This window comes from Onychostruthus taczanowskii, unplaced genomic scaffold (genome assembly GCF_017590055.1).
Source record: "Onychostruthus taczanowskii isolate IOZ18803 unplaced genomic scaffold, ASM1759005v1 scaffold29, whole genome shotgun sequence".
NCBI classification, from domain to species: domain Eukaryota; kingdom Metazoa; phylum Chordata; class Aves; order Passeriformes; family Passeridae; genus Onychostruthus; species Onychostruthus taczanowskii.
In genome coordinates, this window is record NW_024500239.1 from 2982765 (window position 1) to 2997420 (window position 14656).

The 14656-nt window shown below is 40.3% G+C and overlaps 1 protein-coding gene across 2 annotated transcripts in view; it reads right to left on the minus strand.

The window, feature by feature from the left end:
- Window positions 1-6396: 6396 nt before the first annotated feature.
- The window catches only part of LPCAT1 (lysophosphatidylcholine acyltransferase 1), a 65859-nt gene continuing 57599 nt past the window's right edge, over window positions 6397-14656 (minus strand). For both annotated transcript variants that reach the window (XM_041408043.1, XM_041408042.1), the window contains one exon: window positions 6397-13959. In XM_041408043.1, the coding sequence (XP_041263977.1) occupies window positions 13775-13959 (185 nt within the window). In that variant the 3' untranslated portion in view covers window positions 6397-13774. The remainder of the gene's footprint in view (window positions 13960-14656) is intronic.

The following is a 14656-nucleotide window of genomic DNA, read 5'->3' on the forward strand; positions in this document are numbered from 1 at the left end:
GGAGTGGTGAAGGGTCTGTGCACAAGTCCCATGTGGAGCAGCTGAGGGAGCTGGGGGTGTTCAGCTTGGAGAAGAGGGGTCTTGGAAGGGCTTTATCACCCTCTACAATTCCCTGAAAGGAGGCTGGAGCCGGGGGGGTTGGCTGGTTGGCTTCTTCTCCCAGGTAACAGGATGAGAGGACAAAGTCTTAAGCTGCACGTGGGAATTTAGGTTGTACTTCAGGAGCAATTTCCTCACAGAAAGGGTGATTAGGTGTTGGAATGGGCTGCCCAGCGAGATGGAGTTGGATGATGGGTCCCTGTGAGGTGTTTAAGGAAAGACAGGACCTAGTGCTTTATGCCATGGTCTAGCTGATGTCACAGGTTGGACTCGATGATCTCAGAGGCCTGAATGGATTCTGAGTGACTCTGTGATAACCATCATCATTATCATTGTCACCATTATTATCGTCAGTCACATTCTGCTCTCTGAGGCCTGAGCTACCAAACGCTGTCTCTCAAGGGAGCTGGGAAGGCTCTTCCCGGCCCTGTGCTTGGATTGAAAAAGGAGCATTTCTTGTGGTCCTTCCTTGTCTGCTGGTGTGTGGGTCAACCAGAAGAAAGCAATGATGTGAGTACTTACCTCAAGTACACCTCAGCTGGGAGGCTTGGGCAGAAGGTACTCGGGTCAGAGGAGGCAAAGCACGAGTTACAGATAACTGCCCCAGCAGCTCAGCGCAGTGGCACAACCAGGAGTTTCCTTGCGGCACAGATGAGAGAGAACAGACACCTGGGTAGGTCAAGGGCATTCAGGCCTGTCCTGGTTTCAGCTGGGATAGAGTTAATTTTCTTCCTAGCAGCTGGTACAGAGCTGTGTTTTGGGTTTAGCATAAGAATAATGCTGGTAGCACGCTGATGATTTGGTTGTTGCTTAGCACTGCTTACCTCAAGTCAAGGACTTATCAGCATTCCATGGTCTGCCAGTGAGGAGGTGCTGGGAGGGAGCATAGCCTGGACAGCTGACCCAAACTGTCCAAAGGGATATTCCATAGTACAGAATGTCATGCCCAGTATATAAACTGGGGGGGTTCCTAGGAGGGGCTGATGACTGCTCAGGAACAGGGTCTGGCATCAGTCAGCATGTGGTGAGCATCTGCGTTGTGCATCAGTTGTGTTTCTTGGGTTTTATTCCTCTCTCTTATTTACATCAGTTTTATTTACAATAATAATAATAATAATAATAATAATAATAATAATAATAATAATAATAATAATAATAATAATAATAATAATAATAATAATAATAATAATAATAATAGTAATAGCAATAATACTTATCCCAATTGACAGGTTCTCCCTTTTTCTGATTCTCCTCCCCATTGCACTGGGGGAGGAGAAAGGGCTGCATGGTACTTAGTTACTGGCTAGGGTTAATCTACAACACTTCTTTTTGGCATCTGATATGGGGCCCGGCCATAATGACAAATCTGACAAGAATGCATGAGAACAAATACAAGTATTCATTATATTAGTTTCATAGTTGCTGGTCACAATGTTGATTTATTTGCTCTCAGAGTTGGTGTGCTTTTTCTTAAAAGTTGCATTATGTGTTACCTTACAGGATTTCCCATTCCAAATAATCCCTGTTGTGCTGTTTGTCACCCATGGGGACAGAGCCAAGGTTATAATTTTGTTGTACTTTGCAACTCCAGCTTATGGTATGATGGAATGGCTGGCCATGGAACTAACCTGGTGCTTGTATTCAGCACTGCTGCCAGCTCTGGATTTTGAGAGCCATCTGAAGACAACTATTAATAATTATGCCTTTTACCTTTTCTCCTTGGAGAACCAATCCATGGAGGAGACACCTTTTGAAAATTTTGAATTGGTTGTTCATTAATAGATTGTTCCTATTGCTGTGTCTCCTGCATGTGTTCCATGTCTGGCCTAAAATCAAACAGCTATTTAAGAACCCTACCCAGAGACCTGCCCTGGGATTGGATACTTCCTAAGTGGCAGGGTGTGGAGGTGTATTGGATTTTCATGGCCAAGCTTTGGTAGCAGGAGAGGGGCTGCAGAGGTGGCTTCTGTGAGAAGCTGCCAGAAGCTTCCTCCATGTCCAGAAGAGCCAATCCCTGGTAGTCCCAAAGCTGGACATGCTGCTGGTCAAGGCTGGGCCAAGTAGAAATGGTAGCACCTCTATCATAATATATTTCAGAAAAACAACAACAAAAAAAGAGGTTTTGGGCAGTTGTAATTGCAGCCAGAGAAGAGTGGGGTGGGAACATGTGAGAGGAACAACTCTGCAGACACCGAGGTCAGTGGACAAGGAAGGGGAGAAGCTGCTCCAGGCACGGGAGCTGAGGTTCCTCTGCAGCTCATGGTGCAGACCATGGTGAGCCAGCTGTGCCCCTGCAGCCCATAGAGATCCACAGGAAGGCAGATATCCACCTGCAGCCCATGGAGAAGTCTGACACTGGAGCAGATGGATGCCTGAGAGGAGGCTCTGACTCCAGGGGAGGCCCATGGAGAGAGAAGCCCATGCTGGAGCAGCCTGTCCTGGAAGGACTGCACCCTGTGGAAGAGTGACCCATGCTGCAGTAGTTTTGGGAGGATTGTTGCTCGTGAGATGGACTGATGCTGGAGAAGTTAATGGAGAACTGTTTCCCATGGGAGGGACCTATGGCAGAACAAAGGAAGGGCTCCTCTCCCTGAGCAGCAGGAGAAATGTCGGGTGATGAACTGACCATCCCATTCCCTGCAGAGCTGGGAGGAAGGGAGGGATTGGTGGGGGGAAGGTGTTTTTAAGTTTTTATTTTACCTCTTATTATACTGCTCTGACTTTGTTAGTGATAAATTTAATTAATATCTATAATTCTGGCCTGTTTTGTATGTGACAGAACTCCATGAGTGATCTCTCCTGTTCTCATCTCAACTCATGAACCTTTTGTTACTGTCCAGTTGTGGAGGGGAGTGAGAGAAAGGCTTTGGTGGGAACCTGGAATCCATCCAGGCCAACCCACTACAGTGGGACAGCATGGGCAGGTGCCCAGGACAGCGGGAATCTCCAATGTATTGGAACTTCACCCTTGAACAAGTGCAGATGGAAAAACTAGTGAAACACCTGGGAAAAGTATGCTCGTGCCCTGGCTATTCCAGAGACACAAATGATTGCAACGTGCTGGGGTCTGGCCCAGGCCTACTGGGTCCTCTTCAACCTTATAAATGACCCTCAGGGGGAGAAGAAGGTCTCTGGATCTGATGACAAGGGAACAGGCACTGCAGCTACTCTGACCCCAGCAACAGGCACAGCACCTGGCCCTGAGAACCAACCCGTGCTGGTATCAGCTGCTCCTGTACAGGAGAAGACATGGATGCAAAAGTCACCTTGTTCAGTAAAGGAGAACAAAGTGAGGTCACCACAAGAACATGAGGAAGAGGCAGAACAAGGTGGGGTTTTCCAACACTGGGATACACACTTAGCAAAGGCTCTGTGGTTAATCAAGACCAGAGGATCTGCCACTTTGGCTGGCCCTACCTAATCAACACTTCTATGTACTGTCGTGTGGAAGGTGATAAAGTTCCTGTAATGCATGTAAAAACTATGGGGAAAGCAATCTGGATTACTGCTGCCTCGGGCAAAGGCAAGCCCATTTGTGGGATGAATTCCATGCTCTGCCAGTGAGGAGGTGCACAATAAGCTGGAAGGGAGCATGTCCAGGGCAGCTGACCAGAGCTGTCCAAAGGGATATTCTTTACCACAGAACATCCTGCCCAGTGTATAAACTGGGAGAATTGCTGGGAGGGGCGGATCACTGCTCAGCGAGGGGCTGGGCGTTGGTCAGAGGCTGGTAAGTCATTATATTGTGCAAAACTTGTTTCTCTTGGGTTTTATCCCTCTCTTTGTTGTCACCTTTTTCATTATTATTTTATGCCAGCTATTAAACTGATCTTATATCAATCCCCAGGTTTTTCCTTTTTTTCCCCAGTTCTCCTCCTCTTCCCACCACGGGTGAGGGGAGAGTGAGCAAGTGGATACGTGGCTCTTAATTGCCAGCTGAGGTTAACCACGGCAACTCCATCACCTGAAATTAGAGAATAACATTAAGTAAAACACTAACAAGTCTTCCCTTGAAATCTTCAAATCATCCTGAATGTCTGTTATTTCTCTGGTGAGCTTCCCCAGGGGTTCACTTTTATTCTCGATACTGTTCATATGAATGGTTCAGCTTACACCCACTGGACCTCAGAGGATGCCTTTTTTCCACCCTCCATTATCCATTTTTCAGTGTCTGGAGTGCTGGACCCCTTCTTGTCTGCTTCCTGAATAAAAAAAATGTAGCCAGAGCTAATTCAGTTTAATTTAGACGGACTTGTTCTCCCAGAATTCTGGAGTCCCTTTTCTGAATACTTTTTGATATTTCCATGTTCTTCTTTAAGCACACAAAATAGAACTGGAGACAACATTGCTGTGACAGAGGGATATTTTTTTTCTCTTGTTTTTTTCCTCCCCTCCCTCCCCCTTTGAACCCCTGCATTTCATCCTCCCAGTTGTCAGGTAAACAAACACTTTTCCTACACACACTGACACAGAGAACACCCATCAACAAAGCATGCCTAAACATATATGGACTCAGTCTTACTCACAGTTATGGTTTATATCCTTTCCCTTATGGTAAACACTGTGGTTAAAAAAAAAAAAAAATCCAGAGGAAACGAAGTATTTTTTGTTTCATTTTTTTAATTTGGCTTCACGCTGAAAATTTAATTTACAAGCCATTCATGAGGAAAATGTCCAGTTGGGCAGAATGAGCCATGATTGTGTAACTGCACTCAACACTTGTAGTGTATCATTTAGGTCCCTTTCAGTAAATCATCATATGCCTTCTATAGCACAGTTTAAGCACCTATATCATATGCTCACTTCATCACACCCTATAGTCCATTTTAACCTATCAGACAAGTAACAAGACAAGAATGCTCGAATTGAGGTATTTCCTTTAAAAATTTACTGATCACTGGCATTCAGAGGTAATGTTAAATCATATAGTTTTAAACATTGAAAAAATGTACAAAAACCAAGTTCATTTTTAAAAAATATTATCCTTAGTCTTCCATGCATGTTAATAAAAAATATAAAAATCAAATTTATAACACTGAAGCTATACCTTTTGTTCTGCAAAAGTATTTCCACAATTGGAGCCACAAAGTATGGTCATCTTTAGTACAATACTTGTTTTTGCTCTTCATTTTATGAAGTATAGTCAGTTCAGTGCAAAGGTAATAGTCTATGTACACATATCATTGGAGCCACATGAGGGAAATTTACAGCAGAAAATATGCATTTAGATCATTATTATCCAGTAGCACTATATATTGTTACAGATTTACACTGCACATCCAAGGGCTCTTACAGTAAAAACCTTCTTTCTTTAAACACACCAGCTCTGTTTGAGCAGTCCTGAAGTCAGCAATAGAAGTTGTCCCACTGATGGAACAACCACGTGATACCTCACAAGGAGTCCCTACAAAACAGCTTCCTCCTCTGTCAACACAGGTTTCCAGCTAAAAGCATCCTTTTCATGGCAGTGCCTAACTTGGATTCAGTAGAAGTACAAGAAAATTCCAAAATGTGATAATTTCAGTGTTAACTTTTTCGGTTTTGCATTTCAAGTTTCAAGTGTGTTCAAAATCATAGCAATCTTTTTTTTTTTTTTCCCAAAGTATAAAAATGATATCCTCAATGCAAGTTCAACAACAGAGATCAAAATTATTTTTTTCTGAGTTATTTCTCAGCTTGCTGATTACTCAATTTTATTTTTCCAAAAAAGATCAACTAGTATCTGTCATCAAATTAGAAATGTCTTACACACCTGGACAGATGCTGGGAATTATAAAAAGGTTTAGAAAGTGGTCCCATTGAACAGATGTCAAACACTTTCAGCACAACGCTGCAACATTTAAGTAGTATAGTACATAATACAAGGTTAGCTGATGCTTACTCTTGGTCCTCTTCCAGGAAACAAATTCTATCACTTCTAAAGAAATTTACTTCTGACTTCTATTTCTAACATTGCTGATTTACATGGACTTTAATACCCTTAGAGCAATATGAAAAAGCAATATAAACAAATCACCAAACACAAACAACTATAAAGACAAGCAGCTGCAATGGGTTTGCTTTTTCTCTAAGTATATACAGTTGCTAAGGAGACATGTTTAACTTAAAGGAATTCGAATTCACATATTTAAAAATACAATTTCATTTTCAGGTGTTCACTTTAAAACTGCTTTTGTTGTCTGGAAAATACAGCACTTGCTAACCTAAATGTCCTTTTTGAAATATAAGAAATATTTTGCTTGAAGTTCATTATAAAAGAAAACATAGGACAAAAAAATATATACTTAGGCCATAAAAGATCTTTCAAAGTTTATTTCTTCAGCATTTAAAATACAAAATTGTCTTCATGCTGGATAGTGAATAAAAGACATGTATTTGGGATTTCCCCATATACATTCATAGACTTAGAAACAACCTATTGTCAGATGAATTTCATTTCCAGTACCATGGTAGGATGAAAAGTGTCTGAGCATCAGCTTTCTTCGGTATCCATGAGGAGACTGTTTGCAATCACATTTATAGATCCTGCATTTGGAACATGGAAGTGAACAGGCTCACACAGAAAGTGATATATATAGAGAGAGTCAGGAGTCAATCCAATTTAAGGTTTCACTGTAAACTTCTAATACTTCTAAATTTAATTTTGTATTGCTCACAGGAAGAAGGACAATCTCATAAGCTCTTCCAGACCTGCTGTCACCTGGACACACCTGCAATGGCTGAAGTGTATGAAAAGAAAAAGCAGTTCTGTACCTAATGGCAGGCATGAGCTAAAATAGTTTAGTTTTGGGTAGCATTATCAGAATGGGACTTGAATAGGTGAAACCTGCTGCTGCCGGCTCAGGGAGAAAAGTCCATGAATGTCACTTCAGCTAAAGAGGCAGCAGGGTCTCCCTCTGGCTGCAACAAACCTACAAAGAACAGACAGCACAAGCAAGAACTAGGGATACAGTAAATGGAATTCAGCAGCCCAAGAGGCAGAAAAGATCCTTCTTTACTGTGGGAAAAGGCCAGCTGCAGAGTAAAGGCTTTGCTGCCATGCTGGGCATGGATGGGATTTTCTACTTGCTGGTTCGGAATCAGAAGTTCAGCCTGATTTTTCTTCAGCTGACTTTGGCTCAGAACTGGCACTCTTGAATAAAACACCCCATTGACAGTATAAAAATAGAGTATTACAGAAGTCATGACTTTTTTCTCTTGCTTCTGACGTTTTTGGTCAAAGTGAAAAAACTGAAATGTAACACTCTACCAACAGATTATCATACAGCACCTTTTTTGAAATCCCCAAGCTATCTTAAGTGAGCTCTGATGTTCATATGGCTCTGTTCAACTTAGCTCAGAATAAAGCATGATAACTGTGCTAATAAAAAAATACTCCAAAGAGCTAAGTTACGTAACAGAAATAACTTACTGAGGTGCAATCAGTGCTAAGGTGATCCTACCGTTTCTTTTCCCAGACACTGATCATTTTAAAACTGCAAATACATCTATACCCAAAGTTGGTCTGCACAGGAGTATTCTGCTCTGCCACCCTGCTAAGGAAAGTGGAATAAACAGCCACAACTAGTAAAATGATTTTGCATAATGGACTTGCAAGACAATCTAGGCAGTGTCAACTACTGTGCAGAAATGTGTCAGCATATCTCACAGAAACATAAACCTTCTATTTTATAAGCCTCTTATATCCTCTGCTCACTTGGTATCACCCATTTCAGTTTAACCACATTACACATGATAAAGCACATCACACCATCTGGGTAAAAAGAAGCTGCTTTCTACAAAACAAAGCACTCTTCCACTTGAAGAAGTCAAAGTAGTTAGTATCTTGAAAGAAACCTGAAATGTTTCCTAGAGAAAGAAACTGTCTCAACTTAAGCACTATGAGACACAGGAAATACTCACAGACCCAAGTCCAAACACATCTAAAGGACGCCCTGTTTGCTGCTCCGTTCTCTCAGTAGTTTTAACTCAGTATTATCATTTGCACATGGTTTGACCACAAGATGCTGGTGACCAGCACTGTCATATCCAGTTCACCGCCATAACTATTCCACAGAACTATCACCTTTGTATCTCTGAGGTGGTGCTGGAGGGCTTTTACCTGTAACAAGATCCTACAGGGTTCCTGTCATGGTTTGAATACTTTTCTCCATAATTCAAAGAAAAAAAGGCAGGGTGAGAAGATGAAATCTCCACTGTCAGTGACCAAGACATTACTGGGATGTTGCAGTACCTTCAAGAAATCACCTTCTGAGTGGACTTTACCTTCAATTCTTAAATTCTACCTAGTCAGGATAGTAAAATTACCTGAATGACCATGTCAGCCCTCCTGCTCATATGTGAAACAGATCTTGCAGTTTTGCTGGACTGATCAATTAATAATTAATTAATAACTAATTATCAATGGCACTGATGACAACTCTTATTTCCATTTTGTATTCTTCCAGTTTTTTTTGGTAGTGATTTATTTAGAAAAATTTGTTAATTTAAGTCTTCCTAATCAGCTGAAGTTCAGATATCTGAAAAGTAGCAAACTATTTGAAGTGCCTGGTTCACAGGGAGCTTCTGTGCCTCAATACGGCTTTAGGAGCCAAATTTGAATCTTGCTAATGTACAACTCTTGGCCAGTGTATTTGTCATTTCCTATTTCTAGAGTACTCACGAAAGCTCTGCTAGAGAAAAAAACATAGGGTTCACATTAGGTGAAATGCAACATTTCAGAAAGTATTATGACCCACACTCTGATCTAAAGAAAAAATGAACTTAATTGGTGAGAACTTTAAACCAGAATTTTGTTTTCTCTCCAGCCTAGTTTAAGTCCATAGCATATGCAAAGCTTACAGGTTTTTTCTGAGACCACAGGATCTACAGCACATGCTACTAGATTTCTCTACAGTTCTGCAGCTAGTATTTTTTAAGTCAGGGCAGGTGGGTTTACTTTGTTAGCTTTTTTTTTTTTTTTAATTTGTCCTTAATGAGGATGCTATTTTTGAAGGAGCAGAGAGCAGAAGGTGACTAAAACAGTTAATATGAGAAGCTATAGTTACCACATGGTAAAAGTAAAAGAAGAATAATTAAAAGTAGGAAGTAGGAAGAATAATTTACTGGCAATACCAAAGATGAACTTATCAGGGAACTCATAAATATATAAAACCACACCTGCTTTATAAATTTAGCAGATGTTGAAGGGCAACAATGAATTCTACAGGAAAATGTTTACTGCATTTTGTGAAGACAAAAATACTACAACCACCCCAATGCCTAAACTAGCTAACGAAGTCATTCAGCTTGCATGAAGATATTAATAAAGAGCTCTGTTTGACACTTAGCTATTTACTTCTGGCAGCTGTGTCACTAAAGAGGTTGCATCACTTCCCCACTGCACACGTGTCCTTTTCAACCCCTGTGACCTAAGGATTTACACCTCGAAAACGGGATTAGCAAACACACACACGTCTGGTTGCTATTTATCACACCTAGATCATTCTAGCTACAATAAATGCATCTAAAACATATAGTGTAATTAATTAATTAATATAAAACTAAGTGTACAGCCTAGCTTCTCAATCAGGCTTATAAATTTCCTATGAAGTGTTTTAAATTTATCTGTTACAGCAACAGACTCCCCAAAAAATCTGTAACAACACTTGCCATACCGTGCTAGAGACAGTGGTTTAAACATCATTTGCACCCACAAAACATTTGTTTGGTTTTAGTGGGGTTTCATTATGTTTGAAAAAATGTAAATTGAACAACAAAAAACCAAACAACCCCCCCAAAAACTTCAGATATTTTGGATTTTGTAGTTTTCTGGGTAACTTTAAATACTTGTTCAGGCTATGAGAAGAGATACCCAGTGCCTTGGCTGGGTATCATACAATACATAAAAATTCAGGTTGATGCAAGAACTCTACTGGCAAGGGATGGCAGTGTTACGTAAGAGTACAAAAATGCTCATCAGAAATGTTAAATGCCTTCACAACCCTGCATTTTTTGTGTAAGGATCATTTAAGTTAAATAGTTGCTAAGTCTGCTTGTGTCCCCTTGTAAATTTAGGGGGTGTTGATAGTACCTGCTAAAATATACCAATCTGCCTATAAAATCAGTAATATTTTAACAGAAAGCATTTACATGTCAACATTTGGTGAAGGGGAAAGGAAGTTTTCACTTCTTCTCTGACTTTGCATCAGGTCACTGAAACTTAACTGTTGCAATCGAGCTGCTCTACAGTCAGGTGCCTCTAAAAAGGCTTCTCATCAGGAACTACTGAAACACTTCTGCAACTGGGGTTTGATGGATGAGTTGTAAGGAGAGTATGGCTGCAGCCATGTGATGTGCTACAGGCCTCTGCCCTCAAGAGCCTGAGTTCAGGCTTCTGAACTGTGGTAATGTGGCTTCTCTCTCACTACAAGGCAGTCTAATATTATATACTACAAATGCTAAAATTAATGGAATTATATGGATTAATCTCAACTTTTGTGATACAATGTGTGATCTAAAAGTGTTTCCATGCAGGCTGATCCTTCACCCTATCATTCCTCCTATTGCGTCTTTATCTCATTCAGTAATTTCTCAGAAGAGGGAGAATCACATTTCCTTCCAGAATCTGTTGTTTTGTCTTATGCATTTTTTTTTTTAATGATTTAATCAACCAATTTTTAAATGAGTTTTGATCCACCAAGAGTACTTGCTTGTGCCTTGTGTTGGTCTCCAGCAGCAGCTCTGGGCTGAGCTCACTGGGGCACGGGACTTTCAGTGCCTCTTTGTGGAGCCTGTTTAAGGGCCCATCTACTACAGGCTGCAGCGCCCTCCAATGCACTCTGTACAGCTTAGGTGCACACAAGTACAGTCATTACACTCACCACAGAATTGTAAATTATAAAACAGAAATAAACAATTATAAAACAGAAATAAAAAAAAAAAAGTCAATGAACCTATGGGCTTTCATAAAACAGACCCTCAAGTTACTCACACCATACATGCAAATTAGACACACTTGTATTTAGCCAACTTCATTCCGCTTTCTTTGCTTTTTCACAGATGTGGTCAATGTATCTCCTTTGGAGTGTCTCTCACTTCAGAGCTGTCCATGGGATTCTAAGCTTACCTCTTCTTTCCAGACACATGTTGAGGAACTCTCTCATTCCCCGCATTCTGAAATTCTCACATTCCCAAGCTCACATACAAAGCAAAAGATAACTATCTTAGCCAGCTTGAGCCAGGTGCCATATTATTGTAGAGATACAATATGTCCAGACTACACCTGCCTTCCCTTACATCCTGTATAATTACAGAAAACAGACCTCAGGGACATCTTAGTGTAACCTTGGGACATGATCAGCAAAATCAAGTGTCTCTATTGGAGCTTCTCTATTTTCAAAAACTCCAGTTTTCAAAAACTTCCTTCCTCCACTGAAGGCAGGCAGGCTGTTCACCCCACCTGAAATAACCCTCCTCCTTAGCTTAATAAGGCATATTGTAAGAGACTTTTCCTAATGCTTAATTTGCCTTTTCAATTAACAGCCAGCATCTATCATCCTTGTGGAGAAGAGTGTTCCTATTTCCTCTGTAGCAACTTTTCCCATATTTAAAGACTGTTCACATCTTCCTTCAGTGTCCTCTTCTTTGGATTAAAGGATACTTTTGATCTCTTTTTGAGTACTTTCTGTCCTTCAGACTTTATTAATTTATACCCCATCTCTCTCAGATGCCCCAATATGAACAGGTACCTCAGGTAAGACCTTATCACATCTTGGTAACAAAGAAATCCACCCTGCTTCTCACAGGCCACATACTCATGCACTCCACCATCAAGAGCACCTTTTCTGCAGCGAAGAGTTAACAGTGCTCAGCTTGACATATTCTGTGCCATCCCTGCCTCCAGATATAGCACAGTAATATTCACTCCCTCCTCTGTGCAGCTGACTATTCCTACTTAAGTGTAGTTTCTCATATGTCTTATTTTTTCAATCAATTTCTCCTATTTGTCATGATCAGCTTTAATTCAAATCTTGCCAGCCAGTCTGCTGCCACCCCATGAGCTTGGCTTTTGTTACCTAGATAAATCAAAAATGTAATTATTACCTCCACATATGCCCCATAAAGCATATTTTCTTACATTTTTTCCTCCTACCCTCTTTATTAAAGCCAGTTCCAGTCTGGAGACCTGCCACATACAGTTCAGGATTTCAAAGGACACATTCCAATACCCTAATAAGCTTTAAAGCACCTCCTATTATTTTAAAAAAATAGTTATAAAAGCATTTGGTACAAACAGACATCCTTTGCTAAAATTCTTCCTTTTCAAATCTAGTTTCAAATTCCTTTGTGGAAGACTCAAATCTCAATAGCTTTCCATGCACAAAACCCTACAAAACTGGTCAGAAATTACTTAAAAGATTTTTTTGTTTGGAAGCAGAGCTGCCATCACAGTTATTTTGTGACAGAGTCACCATCACAGTTATTTTGTGACAGAGTCCTCCCTCCTACTCCGTGAGGCTTCTGTCACATTTCCCAATCAATGAAGTTCCGTGGTTTTACAATACTCTAGATTTTTCTCTGAGACCTCCAGTAGCAGTTAAGGCATCTGGCTTTACAAAAGGAAACATATGATTACTAATACAAGTGTGGTAGTTTTTTTAAACAGTTCTAAACTATTCTAAGCTTCATATATGTTCTATGAAGTATATGGAATGTTGCTATAGAGATTTAACTAGCACTTCTTCAGGATGTTCTGCAACTTGCTGCTGGCTTGGTCTCTGAAGTGACTGCAACCTCTTCCAACTTCTGCTGATACACCTAAGTTTCCATGACATATTCCATGCTATGTTATCCATACTGTGACTCCTGATAAATCTCAATCAAATAGAGCTCTGTATACATCTCCCATAAAATGCTGTGTGGTCATGATCTGAATTGGTTATGAGAGGAAAGCACGAACAGTTCAATTATGTATTTTCAGACAGTATGTGGCATGTCAGTTTGGAAAAATTCATGTTTAATTGCATCCGGAAGATTACAGTAGAAAAGTGTTGGGGTGAGGGATAAGAAGCCTTTCCTTTTCATTCTACCATGGAAAGAGAAACAATTTTGTCATTCAGCAATAAAAATAAAAAAGTAATCCTTAGCAAGTTTTTGTATTACTGTTTCCAAACTGTTCACTGAAACCAAAACAAAGGGCCAAAGTATGCTCGCCTTGCTGAAGAGAATAATTCCCACCAAAATCAACAAGACTGACTATTCAGATATGGACAGCAAAGTTTGGCCCCAAATAAACATCCCCATAATTAGGGAAAACACTAATCACCAAAGTGCACTTTACACCATAGTAGCTACAGTTTCTTTATACATGCACAGTTTGTGCGACACTTGGTACATGGAACTAGCCAATGGAATATAAATAAGTCGTGCCGCTTCCTTTTAAATATGAACATTAATAATGAAGCACATTCACATTTTTGCCTTTCAAAGACCTTTTGAAAAAAAAAAAATAAACACACCTTTCCCAAAGCAACCTGGAACATGTTGTTAAACATAGCACATGTGATTCAAAGGATGGTATTCAGGTAGAACTTTCACACACAAAACTGGTATTTGCTGTATAACTGGAGTGACTTATGAAAATCCCAAGAAAATACAACCCTCTCACCAGGAGAGGAAGGTAACAGTTGTAGTGTTAATTCAGTTTCTTCTGCAAGGGCTTCTTTCTATCTCCACTGCTGTCAGGGCTGAAGTCAGTACAGATCCCATTAGGAGCAGAAAGAGGTGAAGTCTCCAAGCCACTCTCAGCTCGCATCTGATCAGCATAGAGATATTCTTCTGCAAAGTGTGGGTGCAACACAGCAAATGTGTAGAAGTCATCTAAAAAAAAATAGTTGTTGCACAGAATCAGCTCTTTGAAACAGAAGGATGCTAAATTTGAATACTTACACATATATAATCACATGATTTCTTTGGAGGAAAATAGCAGTTAACATAATGCTATCCCCAGTGCTTGCTTTAGCTTTCAGCCTAACTTTATCACATCTGCAGAGCTGAGATGCTGCAAAGAGTTATCTAAGCCCTCTGAAAACACTTCAGGCCAGAGCTTAGCTGTATGAAGGGGTAAACAGACTCAGATTTGCATTAAAATGCATGATGAGCACCACATGCCCTGACACAGCATTTCACTATTCACTGGGGAAGTACAGAAGCCCTCCAGCTGAAGATCACTGAACATCAAGAGCAGTCATTTCTTAAATGCTTAAAACTCTTTTGCAAACATGCCCTTTAATGCTTTGCACTCACAGTTTGCTTCAACCTAACAGCAGCTGTCATTGCTGCCTTCTGCTTTCAAGATTTCAGCATTTTAGAAGTCCCAATATTTTAGAGAATAACACTGAGGAGATAATCTATAACGCAGGAAAGAATTCCTGATTTTAATGTTGGATAATAACACAATAATAAGAAAAGCCAGATTAGTTCTTGGGGGAGTGGGGAATCCTTAACATCCAGAAGTAACATTCTGTGCTGAAAATCAGACACTGAAACTTTGTCTCAATTTGCCCATATGACTTTA